The sequence below is a fragment of the Sus scrofa genome, chromosome 1, assembly GCF_054392235.1.
Source record: "Sus scrofa isolate SSC_HxYL_T2T_F1_AM1 chromosome 1, Sscrofa_HxYL_maternal_Yorkshire_Landrace_v2.0, whole genome shotgun sequence".
Taxonomy (NCBI): domain Eukaryota; kingdom Metazoa; phylum Chordata; class Mammalia; order Artiodactyla; family Suidae; genus Sus; species Sus scrofa.
The window spans coordinates 220,450,421-220,467,684 of record NC_139383.1 but is presented as its reverse complement, the minus strand read 5'-3'; the positions used below and the strand labels follow the sequence as shown (position 1 = coordinate 220,467,684).

General features: G+C 37.7%; 2 protein-coding genes and 1 long non-coding RNA gene across 7 annotated transcripts in view; 1 reads left to right on the top strand and 2 right to left on the bottom strand.

Moving 5' to 3' along the window:
• Positions 1 to 17,264, bottom strand: part of LOC102165580 (uncharacterized) — a 1,236,614-nt gene that overhangs the window by 1,049,513 nt on the left and 169,837 nt on the right. The window lies entirely within an intron of this gene.
• Positions 11,623 to 16,128, bottom strand: LOC146407022 (uncharacterized). Its single transcript, XR_014821710.1, has 2 exons — positions 13,546 to 16,128; positions 11,623 to 12,367 (listed from the first exon to the last, which is right to left on the bottom strand). It is a non-coding gene; the product is annotated as an uncharacterized LOC146407022 (long non-coding RNA).
• LURAP1L (leucine rich adaptor protein 1 like) overlaps positions 14,710 to 17,264 on the top strand; it is a 47,246-nt gene continuing 44,691 nt past the window's right edge. For both annotated transcript variants that reach the window (XM_005660102.4, XM_084985759.1), the window contains exon 1: positions 14,710 to 15,718. In XM_005660102.4, coding sequence (XP_005660159.2) covers positions 15,398 to 15,718 — 321 coding nt within the window. In that variant the 5' untranslated portion in view covers positions 14,710 to 15,397. The remainder of the gene's footprint in view (positions 15,719 to 17,264) is intronic.

Sequence of the window (17,264 nt, the reverse complement as noted above, 5' to 3'; positions counted from 1 at the left end):
AATGTTTCACTCTTTCTGTGTACTTCAATGCACACAGAAATAAGGTCACAATAAATGACTCATGCTCAGAACCTAGCCATTTCACAAGCCTCGCTCAAAGAGAATCCACAAGGTCTTCTCTTTGTGCTACAGGCCATGGGAAAACTGTAGCGGTAAGATTGTACTTAACCTTTCAAAAATCAACACAGAATTCCTAATTACAGACCATGTGAGTTTTATGTGCTATCATTAGCTTCCATGAAAAAAAATTCATGGAAAAATAAGAAGTCACCTTTCTTAAATAATATTTTTAGGTAAAATTAATTTAACCCTCCATACAATCCTGTGATGTATTATTGGCTTGATTTTATGAAACTCGAAAACTCTGAAAGTTGAGTTCAGAGAGGTAAAGCAATTTGTACCAAACCCACAGTTGAAAAATAGGAGATCCTAGATTAAAACAGTTAGTCTGAAATCATGTACCTTTCTATGTCTTTGACTGCATTCATGAGCATGGTTCAGGAAATAATGTTTTGGGAACATCTTTGCCTAAGAAATATTTAATGAGGACAAACAGTACAGCTAAGAATAGTGCTATTGTTGTCAGCCTCCACAAAGTCAGTAAGTCTATATGATTATACGAGAAGGTTAAAAAAAAAAAAAAAAAACACCTTGGTGAACACTTTTGAAAGATGATAGATGCATTTAAAAAGCAAATAATGAACTTCTCTCACAGATACCTCCAAAGAATCTTAATGAAAATAAGAAGATCTGAGGGTTTTAATCCCAGGTCACACTGAAGATTTTTAAAAAAATTACTGAAAGGTACTGGATAAATTATTTAATCCCTTTACATACTGGTTTTTAACAACAATCAAAACTGTTCAAATTGGGTGAGTTGTAGAAGGAAGGAGTAACTCGATGGTGATAAACTTAAATGCACAGTATTATTGCTTGAGGAGTTTAATGCTTATATACAATCAACTGATTACAGTTTATTGCCCAGTTCAGGTCTAGATGCTCTAGGAGACAAAAACAAACATATGAAAACACATATCCTCCTGAGGAACCTACCAGGAAGTTGGTGAGATAAAATTCATAGATATAAAAAATTAGAATGTACTAGAAGACATGATAGAATCAAATGATATGAAACATATCACCTCATCGAGCACCTATTTGTAGTCACATTTTCCCCCCAAACCAACAAAAGCCCCATTTATTCTGAGATTTCCCTGAATTTTCTAGCTCATAGCTTTCTTCCTTGAGCACATTTTAATCGACTCTTGTCAACTATTATACATATTTTTGAATTTTAAAGTTTGTTAATATAAAACCTGCTTTTTCCACCAGATCACAAATCATATGATTCTTTTTTATATCTTCAAAGCCAGATGCTTTGTTTTGCACAATGGATATACTGCTGAATTTTTTCCTGATGATCACAAAAATGATGACAATTACTAGTGAAGTATGAATTCATAGACTGGAACCACCACAGGAACAAAGTTTTGTCATAGATACACTGGATTCACTTGATATTCAGTTCTTTAAGCATAAGGATTACATCATGAATATCCTTTGTTTCTGTCCTAGCAGGATGTCTGACAGACACATAGTAGAAATGTCAAGGTTTGACAAAGGAAGGAAAGTAGGAAGGGAAGAAGAATTGAAAGAAGGGAGAAATAAGTCTGTTTACCAAAAAACGAACTCAGTTATGAACAAAGTAGGACATTTTAGACAAGAAGGACATTATCAGCAAAGGCAGAGAAGTTGAAATTGACAGTGTGTGAGGGTGTACATGTGTTTGAAACCATGAGGAAGCCATTCCAGCTGGAAAAAGAAATTTTCTCTACAATGGCATGGGACCCTGTGTTGAATAGGTAAAATATTTTTCATGCTGAGGAGGTCATACTGTGAAAGTTCAAGCGAATAATTAAGAACCAGGACCAGAGGCAATGGAGCCATCACAGTTTCTTAAGATGATGAAAATCATTTTTAGGAAAACTACTTAAAAACAGTAGCATGCAAAGGAGACAAGAAAAGAGTCATTAAAGGAAGAAAATTTGTTTAGACCCAACTGTGATAAATAATCATGGAGTGGTGAACCTGAACTATAGCAGAGTCAACAAAACAGAAAATTTTTTTATTGAAAAGTATCAGTTGGGTTTGATGATTAACTGAATGTGAGAGCAAAAGATGAAGACAAAGTAAATATTCCCAAACGTTTAAGTGATGAGAGAGGCTGAGCTCACAAATTGAGGTATCATAAATTAAAATAAGGAAGTACCAAAATAACTGGTTTGAGGAAAAGGAAAAATTTAATTTTGGACATGCTGATCTTATGTAGCATGAGGTAACAGAAAGGACATCATATCAGAGATAAAATAAGTAAAGCCTCTGGCTCTTTGAAGAGAATGGAGAAGGTACTTATGATGCTGAATTATTATTAAGTCACTTAGTATCTCTGAGCTTTATGTTTCCTAAAATACTAAAAGGGTACATAAATTCTTGCTATAATTACCACATTATGAGGGTAATATGAGATAGTGATTGTTGTGTTTCTTGATTTTCATCAAATCTTATGTAAATTTTATATATATATATATATATATATATATATAGTCTTTTTGCCTTTTCTAGGTCTGCTTTCCACAGCATATGGAGGTTCCCAGGCTAGAGGTCGAATCAGAGCTGTAGCCACCAGCCTACGCCAGAGCCACAACAACGCCAGATCCAAGCCGTGTCTGCAACCCACACCACAGCTCACAGCAACACCAGATCCTTAACCCACTGAGCAAGGCCAAGAATTGAACCCACAACCTCATGGTTCCTAGTCGGATTCGTTAACCACTGTGCCACAATGGGAACTCCTCTTATGCAAATTATAAATCAGAGATTGGAGGCAGAGGTATACATTTTTGCCTGATCCACATAGAAATGGTTTATCTGCTCTTTCTAGAATTTTACAGAGGACTGCTATTCTCCCATATCCACTTTTAAAGGGATGGAAGATAAAACTGCCAAGAACACAGGATTTATTTTCTAAGAAAACAAATACCAGGATTGGCGGAGCTTTCTCCTGTCAACCAAGTACCTCTGTTTCCCTAACTATAAATTAAGAAGTTGACATCCCCAACTCATTCAACTGATTTGTTCCACAAGTTTCAGCCAACACAGGCACAGGGATACTATGTGCGTAGAAGAGGGAGAACATGGTGCTGGGTGACTGCAGATCTACAAAGAGCTAGAACCCAGCAGAAGGAAGGGACCTGCTCTCAGGAGATTTTGATTAAAAGGGGAGAAAGCATTCAGCAATGATTAATCTAAGGGCATGGACTCTGGAATCAGACAGAGGTGTGTTTATCTTGAGATAAACACAGGAAATTTGTTGAAGTTAGCTAAAGCACACATTGTAACATGGGCACCATGAAAGTACCCACCCTCCTAGAGTGGTGAAGATAGGAGGAAATACAATACGTACTGAATAAACTCTAACAGTATTAAAAGGCAACAGTGTTCAATCAATCTTAATCAACATGAGGACACCACTAATTATGTCTAGTCTTTAAATAGAAGGACAAAGAAGAAAGAGAAAAAAAATGGATGAGAGAAAGGAGAGGGAGAGAGGAGACAGCAGCCAGGATAAGTAAAGAAGAAATGAGATACAAATGAGGAAGGATGGGGAGGAAAGTGAGGAGAGGTGAAAAAAGGTGAAAGGTGAAAAGAGCAACAGTGAAAGAGAACAGGGGAAGAATTCTTAAGGTTAACACTCACAGGTTGAAATTTCCACATACTGCTCCTGTGTCACTGACATAGAAGCAGAGCGAAATAAAATGTAATTCTGAATGAAACTGGAAAAAAAGGTTAATGAAAGACTCATAGGAAAGCTCAGTTGGAGAGCAGAAGGAGGAAAGAAACTGTATTGTACTATGTGGGAACTGATTGAAAGATAGAATGAAATACAATTTCATCTACTTATTTTCTGTTCTTTTTTCATATTATTATAGCTACATAAAAATTCTTGTTTAAATAATGTGCTTTGCAAGCCCTCTTAGTCAAATATCTTTGGCCTTTATAGAGTATTTTCAACAAAGTACACATATAATTAGGAAGGGTACCATAATACAAAACAAAGACCCTATATTACACCAGGAAACTTAAGCTCTGTAGAACAGAGACTACATTCCAGCAAACTAGCAAATCTTTTTTTTTTTTTTATAATCCCTATTCATACACAATTCAGAATGATGTAATGCCAGGTTATATATCAACTAAACCATTCTTTTAATGAATCTCTGACCCAAATGCCTGAGGAATCTGTCTAGAATTGATTGGATATTGAAGAAATTAATAAAGTCTGAGGTGTGACTACCTACTATGGATTACACCAATTCTCACGCAAGAACCCAAAAATAATTTAATTTGCAATGCTCACATTACGCTTAGGAAATGAGTATTAATAAGGTGATGCAAGTTCACTGAATTAGGACTTCATGTACTTTTCTTGTGAGTTGAGAAACCCTTCATAGAGTCTGAAATGTACAGATTTAGTGATCAAGACACTTTCACTGTGTAAGGCATGTACATGCAAGGATGACCACAGGGAAAACTGTAGCAACTGTACTTATATGATAAACCATCATCTCTCAGCCCTCCCTCCCTCCCACACACCCAGATACACGTACCCAGGGACTCATTTATCTCTTACAACACAGGGCTCCCAACCAAGAGACTATACCTTAGTTTTGGCTTTGGCTCCTTCCCATAATGTTATATCATTTCTCTATCTCCCCAACCTCTTTATTTGCTACCCAATATGGCACAGACAAACCAGGCAAAAGGGTTCCTGAATATTTATAGATAGAATTCCTTTCTATTGAATTCCTTTCTTTGCTTAACATATTTGAATAGTAATGTTAAGCAAAAGTTCAGTGGTAGTACTGCAGGTTAAAAATATAGAGAACCCATTATTATTATTGTTACTATTTTTTGTCTTTTTGCCATTTCTTGGGCTGCTCCCGTGGCATGTGGAGGTTCCCAGACTAGGGGTCGAAGTGGAGCTGTAACCACCGGCCTACGCCAGAACCACAGCAATGCCAGATCAGAGCCACTTCTGCAACCTACAGTACACCACAGCTCACAGCAACCCCGGATCCCTAACCCACTGAGCAAGGCCAGGGATCAAACCGGCAACTTCATGGTTCCTAGTCAGATTCGTTAAGCACTGAGCCACGATGGGAACTCCGAGAACCCATTATTTTATATCACATGTAGTCTACTTTTGACTATGCTCTTTCCTGTTGTATCTGGCAATGATTCTCTTGAATTTCTAGAGTTAATCTTTGCTCCCTACTTAAAGGTGTTACTCCAAAATCATGTACTGTGCCAGAGTAGGCAGCCTACCTCATTAGGAAGAGTAGTAACACACATTTTTCATGAGGTTGCCAGAGTGACCATATTATTGGCACTGTATAGAGTTAGGGTTTTAATATTTAGTATTAACAAAGGCTATTTAGAAAATTTCCCTGGATTCCTCTTCAAAGACATTCCACTTAGGAGTTCCCATTGTGTCACAATGGGATCAGTGGTGTTTTGGGAATGCTGGGATGCAGGTTCAATCCCTGGCCTGGCACAGTGGATTATGGAACAGATGTTGCTGCAGATGCGGCTTAGGTAGCAACTGCTGCTAGGATCTGATCCTTGGCCCAAGAACTCCATATGCCACAGGCCAGCCAAAAGACTAAACAACCAAAAAAACCCAAAAATATTCCACTTAATTTCTTTCTTTAGGATTTAAAAAACTCACTTGTTATAAAATGTATGCATAAATATTTAAGAACAAAATGGAAGGTACTAAAAATAAATTTTAAAAACAAAGCCCTTAGTTCTTTTTATAATTAATTAAAGTTAATAAAAATAGAAAAGCACAGAGGTTAAATTTAAGATTTAAGATTTAATGTAATTATAATCTCTTTTTAAGGAAAATGTAATTTATATTATATATATATTATTAATATTTTCCTCATTGATAATATATAATATAATCAATATTTCATTATCAATATTTTCTCTCACTGAGGTAATATTGATATAATAATGATATATTATATACAGATGTATTGATATAATATTGATAATATATATTATCAATATTTTATCACTATTTTCTCCAATTGATCTTTTCCAAGTTCCCCCTCCTATATTAATTGGCTTCCCTATCTTCTAATAAAAACAAAAATTATTATATATTTTATATGTAATATATGTGTTATATTATATATAAATATAAAATATTTATGTTGCCACACAGTAGTACTTTTCCATTATTTGATAAATTTGCATACATATTTTATATGACATTATATAAATATATGTATCATATATTACTATATATTAGATATATGTTATTAGATATATATTAGATAATATATCTAATAATACATGAATATATATTCATGTATTTATGAATATGTAAATATACGCATACACATATAAAAAATTTGAACACATTGCTAAGTCATTTTTTTTTTGGCTGCTTTGTTTTTTCAGTTAACAACAGCATATTGGCAATATTTCCCAATGTCATTAAGTATTCTTCTATCACCTTCATTTTATTGGTTGTAGAGCTGTCCAAGCTATAGATAATTTATACAACTAATTCCTTAGAGCCAGACTTTTATGCACCGACTTTTGCTTGTTTGGTTGTTTTTCTCTGGTATTTTGTACTGAATATATTTATAAATAAATCTCTTCACATATTGCTGATTATCTTTTGAGAAATAAATTCCTAGAAAATAAATTGCTGAGTCCAGTGGTTTGCCTGATTTTAAAACTTGATTATAGGCTCACTCAAAATGTTACCAATTTATATGTACATCAACACTATACTGAATCCATCCCAGATATAGTCACAACTCAGGTGTCTTGAAATCTGAAATAGTAAGTAAACAAATACTTTCCCTTTTGTTTTTCTTGCAGAGGAGTTATCACAACCTGTTTACAAGCAATAAAAATGTGTCTTTTCAGAATCCCATTATTCCCATAAATCATCATTAGCACAAAACCAAAAGTGAGAGAGACCAGAATGAGCAGCATTTCTGCTCCCAATGTCTACGCAGCTGTCAGATGAGAGTGGCTATTGTTACAGCAGAGTGATGATTACTATCTGCATGAAACTGCTAGGTTTTCACCTGTCAGTAATGTTCTCCGGCTTACTCTAACTCTTTCCCTGCGCCGACCACCCAACCACATTTTCCCTCCTTCTCTCCCTCCCTCCCTTTCTGAAACCATTTCTTATCCCATAGCACCTCATATATTTATGATCACATCTTTTCCACTGACTCCTAAGGACAAGCACTGACTCAAACTCAATCCAAAAATGAAGTCTTTCTGTACAACACACTGAAATTTACATAGACTTGAGCAATGTTCTTAAACCAAAACTTGAAGTGTTTGAACTACCAAAGTATAGCCTCAGGTAATAAGACAAAGGTTAAAGAATGGAGGGTCAGCTACTGCAAAATCAGCTACAGCATGTGGGTTGGGTATAGAAAGATCACAAGAGAGAGATTGAGCAATGGCAGTCTCAACTGCTGTTTATCTTCGGGAATGGCAGGGTGCCCTGGGCTTTTTCTTTTCCCTGTGAATCTGCCATGCCTAGGGGTTGGCTGCATCAGACTGGAAAAGAGCAGTCTCCTTGGTTAAAAGGTCATAACCCCTTCTGCCCAGCACTGATTATTGCACAAGCTTTCATAGCACCCTGTCATGATTGCTCTGCTTTCCATCATTTCATGTAGGGCCATCAGCTTGTGAAGCAAAAAACTAGGTCCCACATCTATTCAGATCTGGGCTCTGTCAAGTGCCACATTCGTCTCAAATACTGGCCCCGTGCTGGAGGAGGGAGTGATAATTCATGAGAAATCCAAGGTGGAAAATGGGAACAGCCTTCTAGAACATTCTAATGCCCCTTAATGATTCATTGAAAATGAATATCCTGTGAGTGCACTTATTTTTCCAATCTATTTTACTTTTTGACCTTACCTCATTTGAAATAAATAAGACAAAACAGAAGCAGTAATTCAATGCCGACTTCTTAAAAATGTATGTTTAGCAGTGGGAAGCCCTTAACAGTACTGACAGAAGGCTAATACAAATCTGTAAAAAAAATGGAGATGACAAGATTTTGGGAGTAAATTATAATTTAGGATAAATCCCAGTTTTCCCACTTATGCTAGTGGAATATTTGGCAAGTGGTTTCATCTCTTGGAGGTTTAAATTCATCTTATGAGAACAGGGTTAATAATATTTGTTTCTCTGATACAAAATACAGAAAGAGTCTGTCATAAAATAACATTTAATATACAATAGCTGTCCCTTTAGCCAGTGCTTTTTCAGACTTTCCTCTATTTTATCACAGTGATTTGCACTGTTCTGATTCAGAAGTACTTTTCTGTTTCAAAAAAATGTTTGTGCTGATTCATCAAATAGTTATAATGACCAATAACTACCTGCCTTAATATTTTGAGAACATAACTACAGTATTTATCTTTTATATAAAGTGCATATACTCAATGTATCTCATTATGGTCACAAAATCATTCTCACTGAATCATTCCTACTTCTGAAAGAAAAATCACAACCTCTCTCTTTCTCTCTCACTCTCTCTCCCTCTTCCACTCCCTCTCCCCCTCACTCTCTCCATCCTTCCTTCTCTCCCTTTCTCTCTCCTTCCCTCCCTCTCCCTCTCATCCCCTTACCTCCATACAGTAGTTAATAGCTTAAGAAGGCTAACTTTTAGCTGTCAGGTAATGGTCTTAGGTTGTAAGACTATGATCTACAATTTTACCGTGGAGACTTCTTGAGTTTTCACTCCTAAGTAATACTAATTTATGCATATCATTGCATAGAATCTTTATGACCATTTTAAAATTAAAAAATGCATAAAACTTTTATTCCTCATTCTCTTCCTCCCAAGGCTTCAAAAGGCATTCTGCCTCTCTTTCTCCTCCTACAATACTAAGAATAAGGTGAACGTAGAAACCTAAAATAGCAACAGGAATTGAGATATTCATAAGACATTGCCAGACATGGGCATTGATCATGAACCCATGATATTCAAGTGGGAATTCTATGGCATGTTCCACATTTACAGGTCAAAACTCTTGTGGAAAATCACAATTTTCTTTAAACTTCCTGGATACCGTCCTCTCTGTGAGTGTTCACCGTGGCTTTTTTTTACTCTCGTTGGGGTTCTAGTTCAATATGCTTAGCTTCTGTGTTCTATAAAATGAGCACTTCAAATAAAATCTGTTAAGTCATTTTCAAACCAAATTCATAACTTTGCCTCTAAGCTAGGACATAGAAATTGAGTATTTCTGGAGTTCCCGTCGTGGCGCAGTGGTTAACGAATCCGACTAGGAACCAGGAGGTTGCGGGTTCGGTCCCTGCCCTTGCTCAGTGGGTTAACGATCTGGCATTGCCATGAGCTGTGGTGTAGGTTGCAGACGCGGCTCGGATCCCGCTTTGCTGTGGCTCTGGCGTAGGCCGGTGGCTACAGCTCCGATTAGACCCCTAGCCTGGGGACCTCCATATGCTGTGGGAGCGGCCCAAGGAAACAGCAAAAAGACAAAAAAAAAAAAAAAAAAGAAATTGAGTATTTCTTTAGACCTTTTACATTTACTTTAAGGTTTATATTATATATTGGTAGCGCTCACCTCAAAGTCAGTTTTAGAAATTGTCAAGATACTTGGTGAAAGATATCAAAAGTGGATTAAATGAATTACGTTCAAGATTACGCCACCAGATTTCATGATAGGGAAGTTTCTGTGATCAAAGTTTTCTAGTCTATAAAAACATAAAAACTTAGAAAAAGCATAAAAGCATTGAAAAAAAATACACCTACTAGCTATTATTATCCAACTCATGGATGATTTCTTAAAAAGGGATAAACTAGCCTGTCATTTTTAATACATTTTTCTCTCTTTCAGACTAGGAAAGAGTCTATTAACTATTTCTTTTCTGTAGCCTTAAACTTACAAGGCAACCTCCACACCTCACTGCCAAATATAAAAAGGACCAAATAAAAAGAAGTTTCCAGTTCTTTCACATTATTCACAGCCTCATGTCTGAAGTGAACCTTTAAGACCAGATGCCATCCCAGTGTTATGGGTTAATTTGCGTCCCCCAAAGAGGTATGTTGAAATCCTAACCCTACTGTACCTTGACTTTATTTGGGGATGTGGTTGTCACAGTATTAATTTGCTACGTTAAAATGTATGAGAGAAGGGTGGGTCCTTAATCCCAAATGACAGGTGTCCCTATAAGAAGAGAGAAATTTGGGCACAGACACAGAGGGAAGGCAGGCACATGGATGATGGAGGCAGAGACTGGAATGTCTGGGGCACCAGAAGCTAAGAGGCAAGGAAGGATCATTCTCTAAAGCCTCCAGAGGGAGCATGGCCCCATCAACATCTTGATTTTGGACTTGTCATCTCCAGAACCCTAAGACAACAAATTTCTTTTGTTTTAAGCCAATCCACTTGTGGTAGTTTGTATGGCACCCATGGGAAACATAGAGTTTTATGTGATCCTTAATCTTCCTGCTCTGACTTTGGGACTCATTTGCCCAGTGAGCACTTCACTCAACTCTCAGACTTAAAACTGCACTGCTTTCTCCAGCTTTGAGTTTTTATTTCCTGTCTTAACTATAGTTAATGATCATTCTTCAGTATTTTATGAAACAGAGGTACACTGGGAGCCAGCCCATGCCAACTTGCAACAGTCAAGTGTTAAATTTTTAGGAACTCTGGGAGACATTATGTTAAAAATTACATTGTATAAGCTTCAAATTAGTTGTTATACTGAAACAAATGTAATGCATATCAAAACTCATCATTTCCTTATTATTTGATCATGTTTTACTACATTCTATGCTCTTGAGGATATTTATGTCAATTTTAGGAAATAGCTGGGGGAAAATGTGCTGCTGCCCATTTTTGGGCATTTTCAAGTCATGCTGCTAGTTTGAAATCAGCTATGTTAGGAATACTTACACCATGAAAACTGTCAAAAGCTACATGCCAGTTATTTTTATATTTTCAAAGAGCTAATTGTAAACATTTACCATCACTTTATTGAAATAACCTTTTAAGTCCATTTTATAAACTGAACTAGGGTGGCTATAGAGGGACAGGCTAAGGTTAGTTTTATTAAAGATATTTCTTTTCTGGGCCCTGCTATGCACCTTTCAGTAGGAATTCAGAGCTCAGGAGAGTGAGTAAAAAGAAATAAAGGACTATTACAAACAATGAAGGCAGAGAGATTTGACAGGGATTATGAAGGGGGGATAAGGCAGACTTAGATGCTGGTGACCTACTTTTAGTATTGTCTAGTAAATCTGTCAGGCAAGTGTTTAGCTCTGATTATAAATATTAATTAGACTCCAATCAGAGTACTATTTAAAGGATCTGTGCTCATTAGAGAGAGATGGAGATAGATAGACAGACAGACAGACATACGGGGGGATATATATAGGAAACACATGTATAGGTTGTTCTAGTTGGTAATAAACCAGATGATTTTACTTAGTAAAAACAGTTTCAACCCAGTTACAAAATTATAGGTGATTTAAATGACTCTATAAACAGGAAGGGAAAAAATTTTTTAGCTTTAATAGGTATATAAAATAGGTAGATACTATTTTATGTATGGACAGGATCAACAATCTTTAGTTTTGCTATGACATCTTCTTTGTTAATCACGTCATCATCTGAACAAAAGTATTATAGGAACAGCACCTCTACACATTGAAAACAAGGATTAAAGAACCTGATACCTATTAAATAATTACTGTCTAAAAATTCTTAAAGGGAATATGAGGCTATTCACTGCTGGATATTATTCTGCACTATGGGGAGGGGAGTCTCAGGTTAGAGATGTTGCCCTAGTCCTTGAACTCTGTGCCAGCAAGGATTGAGACTGCTGCAGACTTTCAATCAGTGCCAGAGGGAAGGTAAAAGGCCTTTTATTTTTCTTTTCACCGTGATGCCAGCAGAAGCTTAAGGAGTGGCATTACTCACACTGTACAAAGTCTTGTTGAGTCTACCTTTGCTCTAAACACGGTCTCATAACAAGAAGTGTTCTAAGGGTGCAATGTATGAAATACGCATCACATCATTCTGTTTCTGTGACTGCAGCATTCTTTTAAAACCTGTCATCTGAGTCCAACAATGCTTCCGTTTCAGTAGCTACTAGGTTTGTTGTTGATTTCTGTAATGGTAAGTCAGAGGCTCTCTTTCCTTCTCTGTGAACACAATCCAGCTGAGAAGAAACTCAGTCACTTGAAGTTCTCCTTAGTTTAATACTCCTCTTAGATTCCTTAGGCATTCTAAATGGAAAATAGTTCATGCATAAGGTGGTTTATATATAAGGTGGTTAGAAAAGGACATATGTAATAAAGTAATCTGGGTCTAAAAAGTTATATCACAAACACAAATAATATAGGAACTACTTTTATGATTTTACTTTTCAATATATTACCCATCTGGAAACACCCTGACTTGAGGTTGTTGCTGGGAGATGCTATCAATAGAGGAAACAAGAAATGGTTGGAAACAGACAAGGAAAGTAGAATCAGGAAAGGAGCACTGCTAAGAGGGAGGGATCAGAGGAATATAAAAAAAAAGATTTGAGGAGTTTTTCCTTCCTGTTTCTTTCTCTCTTCTCCCTTTGTACTCTCTTATTTTTGATGACCTCACTGCATCCTGCATCCCCAGGCTCCCATCTTAGACCCATCACTGCAGTTCTTATCAACTAATCCCCAATCAATATGGAATACAAGTCTAACAGCAACTAGTTAAATCTCCAACACATTTTTTTTTTTTTATCATAGAAAAATCTTAGGAACAAACAAAAACCTACTCTCAATACCTGAAAGTAAAAAAGAACTTCATTATTGAAAATTTTGGGTAATCCTTAGATCAGACTACATAAAGCAGTAATGAAAGAGCTAACACAATCTATAAGAGTACTATGATTGATTCTAATATGTTTTAAAAATTATCATTTTGGCATTCAAAACAAGTCTACTTTAAAATATCATTAAGTATTAAGTTGAGAAATTTTAAAAGGCTTAACATAACTAAGTTTTTCTTTAAAAAGTTTGTTTGCTTTACATTGCACTGGCACAAAGTACTAATTTAGAATATATGCCATATCTTTATTTTCAGAGGAATTTTCTAAGCAGAAACCTAAAATGAAAAAAACAAGTTTTCTATTTTTGACTTGTCTTAAGTAGCAAATACAAAGTTTCCTGTCTGTGACTCACAACAAAGGTGTTCTTTTTCGCACAGTTACATTGATGATAATTGGATAATAAACTATTTTGAAGGACCAAGTTCAAGCTGGCTACTCCATTTGTATGCTACTCTGCTCAGTCAGCCCTCTGCTGAACTTTGTAAGGGCTTTATAACAAAATAAATAAATAAATAAATAAACACACCAAAAAACCTGTCCTTTACTATAATACAAGCTTTCCATAATTACATGTCACAGTGCAGTTCTTACCCAATGAGCTTGTGATTTTCCAACTTAGGACAAAGCATGTAGTTTTATCAGTGAGCTGAGATTTAGTCTTGTTCTCCTTTGATTCCATAAGTGGTTGTTCCAACTCAAAATGGGCCACTTAATTTACAACTTCCTCACTTCTTAAAAAAAAAAAAAGAACACACAATTTCTGACACATTGGCAAGAGAACCTGAGCAACTTTCCCTAACATGAAATATTTCTTTCAGAAGGCTTGTTTCTTATCTTTAGGCTTCCTGGATGAATCTCTGCTAAAAACAGTCTCTGAGATGTATATGCCTATATGCTTGTCACCTGAGTGATATCTCTGGGAAGGACTAAGAACACAAATACTTATTTGTCACTGAAAGAGAGGGGCCTACATATTGAAATATTCTAATGCAACCCAAAACATTAGAGTTTATTGGATTGAAAACAGCATCCTCTACTTGAAGATTATCAACACAAATTCAATGTTGAATCAAACCTATAATCCATATAGCTGATAACAACTTACTCGGTAGAAGTATCAATAGATCAATTGATGGCATGCTTCAGATTTCTTCTAAATAGTTGAACAATATAGATAAATTAGCAAAAACAACTTTCTCTAGTTATATCCAATATTTCTCTGACATAATTAAGGTAAAAATATCTCAGCAAATTCCTCTTTTTAAAATCCATAACTATCCTCTGTAGTCATATAGATTATTCTATTTAACTTTTCACATCTGCTTGAGGAGACATACCATAACATCAGGAAGACAAATAACTTCTGTTGTACATTCTCATTGAACTTTTGGTGAAATGATTACAGTTTATTCTAGTATAGAATTATTAGGAAAGCCTTCTAAAGTTAAAATTTTGCCATATAGAAAGAAGGAGGATGGGGAATGACACTACATCTAAAAATCATTATTCTGCCTCTAATATTTGTTACCCTTTTTAAAAGTTGTGGCCACCACGCAATTTCTCCGGCAAAACTAAAAATCTAATTCCCGTGTTAGGTACTCAGAACTAAAACAGGACGTTGAAACTACTTCCAGTAGCAGGGGTAGGAAATTTTCGCTTGCTCTTCTTGTCTGTGTTATACGGTACAAGGGTTGGTCCGGGTTTGGTCCACCTGCCAGCCGAGTTTAAAGTTTCCGAGGCTTGGAGGAACACAATGATTTGGATCAAACAGCCTAAATGGGAAGAAGGATATTTCTGCTGCATCGAGGAAGCCGTTAAACTTCTGTTAAACGAACTCTCTCTTTTTTTTATGCGTCTATGCACACGACCGACCTTCTCTACCGCTGACCAGAAATTATCTCAGACAATCCAGGATATTCTGAAAGCTTGGAGACATATGGCTGGAAAATGAAACGACCCTGGAGTGTGGCCACATCATTATTTTGTGTCGCATGGTACCAGATGGGCAGTTGGTGAATAGCGATGGGATGTGAACGGACACTTTCATAATGTGAATTTCCCCCGCCCCGCAGAGCTAAAGCAGACTTTATTTCCCTCTCTTTTTGGTCTATAGTACTTGCAATTTCCTCCTCTCTGTAATATCAGTTAACTCAACTTGGCAGTGGGGTGGCCAAAAAAGAAGAAGATGAAGTGGGTTCTATAATCTCAGTAAGTGTCGGGGGAGTCACAGCGCCCAGGGAACTGCGGCTGCCACCCGCTGCGTCCTGTGTGGATTTCAGGGCTGATATCGCCCTGGCGGTTATGGAGCAGACGGTGCACTCGATCTTTCAAGGATAGAGATCCGGGCTCCAGAGGGGTGCGCTGAGCTCCAGGCAACCTTGGAGGCTACTGCTGCCTCTCATCCGCAGCCTTTTATTACCATTTTCATCGTTCTTGAGAAGTCATGGAAGACGGCCCACTGCCCGACCTCAGAGACATTGAGCTGAAGCTGGGGCGTAAAGTACCTGAGAGCCTAGTGCGCTCGCTCCGTGGGGAGGAGTCGGTTTCCCAGGAAAGGGACAGAGACCCCCGCGGGGGGAGCAGCAACAGCAGCAGCGGTGGAGGCGGCTGCATGAGTAGCAGCAGCAGCAGCAGCTGCAGTTTCCCACTCTCCTTGTCATCCTCTTCTTCGTCCTCCCCAACCTCTATCTCCCCACGACGTAGCCACTCCAGTAGTGCCCTGGAGAGGCTGGAAACCAAGCTTCATCTCCTCCGGCAAGAGATGGTGAGTATGGTATGCCAGCTGTGGGAGTGGGAGCCGGAGGAAAATGGGTCAGGGAGCAGGTGATAGAGGGCGGCTGGGGTGGCCGAGCTGAGCTCTGGGTGTGTGGGAAACGCCGGGTCGAGGAGCGCGCAGCCGGTGTGAGCCTGGAGGCTGCTTCTGGGAGGCTTGTTTACCCGGGACTTCGTTCGGTGACGGTTGTGAGGACAGCAGAGCCTGCCCTTTTCTGTACTTTCTGACGCCAACTGGCTGTTCAGACGCTTACCATTTAGCTGCCAGTCCGCAGCCTCCCAGACACAAGCCCAAGCGGTCTGCGGTTATTGCACCCATCTGCGGCCTGCTGTCCCATTTACACTTTCGGTTCAAAAGGTGGCTCGGTCCATTGCACTTACTGAAAAAATACTTCCTGGTTTGCCGAGAGGTGGCGCGGTGGGGTCCCTGCAGCCCTTCTTCCTGGCTCACTCCTCTTTCCCCACTAAGGCCCCGCCCCTTGGTGCTGCAGCCTAGCCTTCCTAGGGCACTGTGGAGCTGATTCTTCACAGCTGGTTCTGAAAACAATGGCCCACTCGTCCTTGATGCTCTTATGAATAGCTTGTTTCACTGTTTGGATCCCAAAGAGCAGGTGATCCCCAGGCCTAGGGATTTGCTAATGACCACTTCCTATCCTTCCCCCTCAGTCCTCAATTTGCAATTGTTTTCTGTGCTGTTTGCAAACGTTAGCCTAAGGATAGGACAATAGAACTAGTAAAGATTTGAGAAGACTTGTTATTCCGGATGTACTTAGAGGAGCACACTTATTTACTTGCCCTGAAGTCTTGGGCAAGTCATTTAACTTCTCTGGACTTCCTTTATTCCTACAATGAACTGGTTGGAGGAAATGATTTCTTCTTAAATCTTTAAAAGAGAATGACCTCAAAACAACAGCATTTTCCACCAGTTTAGAAAAGGAGGAAAGTTACAGTAGGGCCCTCAGTCCCCCAGAGGATGGTGCAAAGGATTTTTCAACTAAATAATCCTATCTACTGGGGCTTTGCATGAAAAAGAAGTAACCAGTGATGTTTCCCTAGCTCCTCTCTTTCTGCACTTGGAAGACTGGGAGGGAATAAATTCCACAGAATATAGTAATGTTGGCAAGTATATTAGTGCAAAAGCCATTCTTCAGAGATCATGGCCTATGTTCAGAATTTTTACCACACTAACTACACAAGGGCTCTAAAAACCTCTTTCAAGATCTTTTAAGCTAGTCTACTAAAGGATTTTAATTTTTATGTCTCAAGCATCAATTTTTTTTTTGCCAATTGGAATGCACCAGATGTTGAAAGTGAATATGTATAAAGAGACTTACATAGGTCTATGTATGTATATAGGGTCCGTGTCTGTGTATACTCATTCACCATATGTAAAGCAAATGATTTTATTCTACTCATGTTTCATTACACATATATTATTCAACAAGTATTTACTAAGCATTTATTAGATATACCTGGTAATTAACTGGGTGCTCAAAATACTAAAAAAGTTCAAGGAGCCTATTTAGGTCTCTCTAATG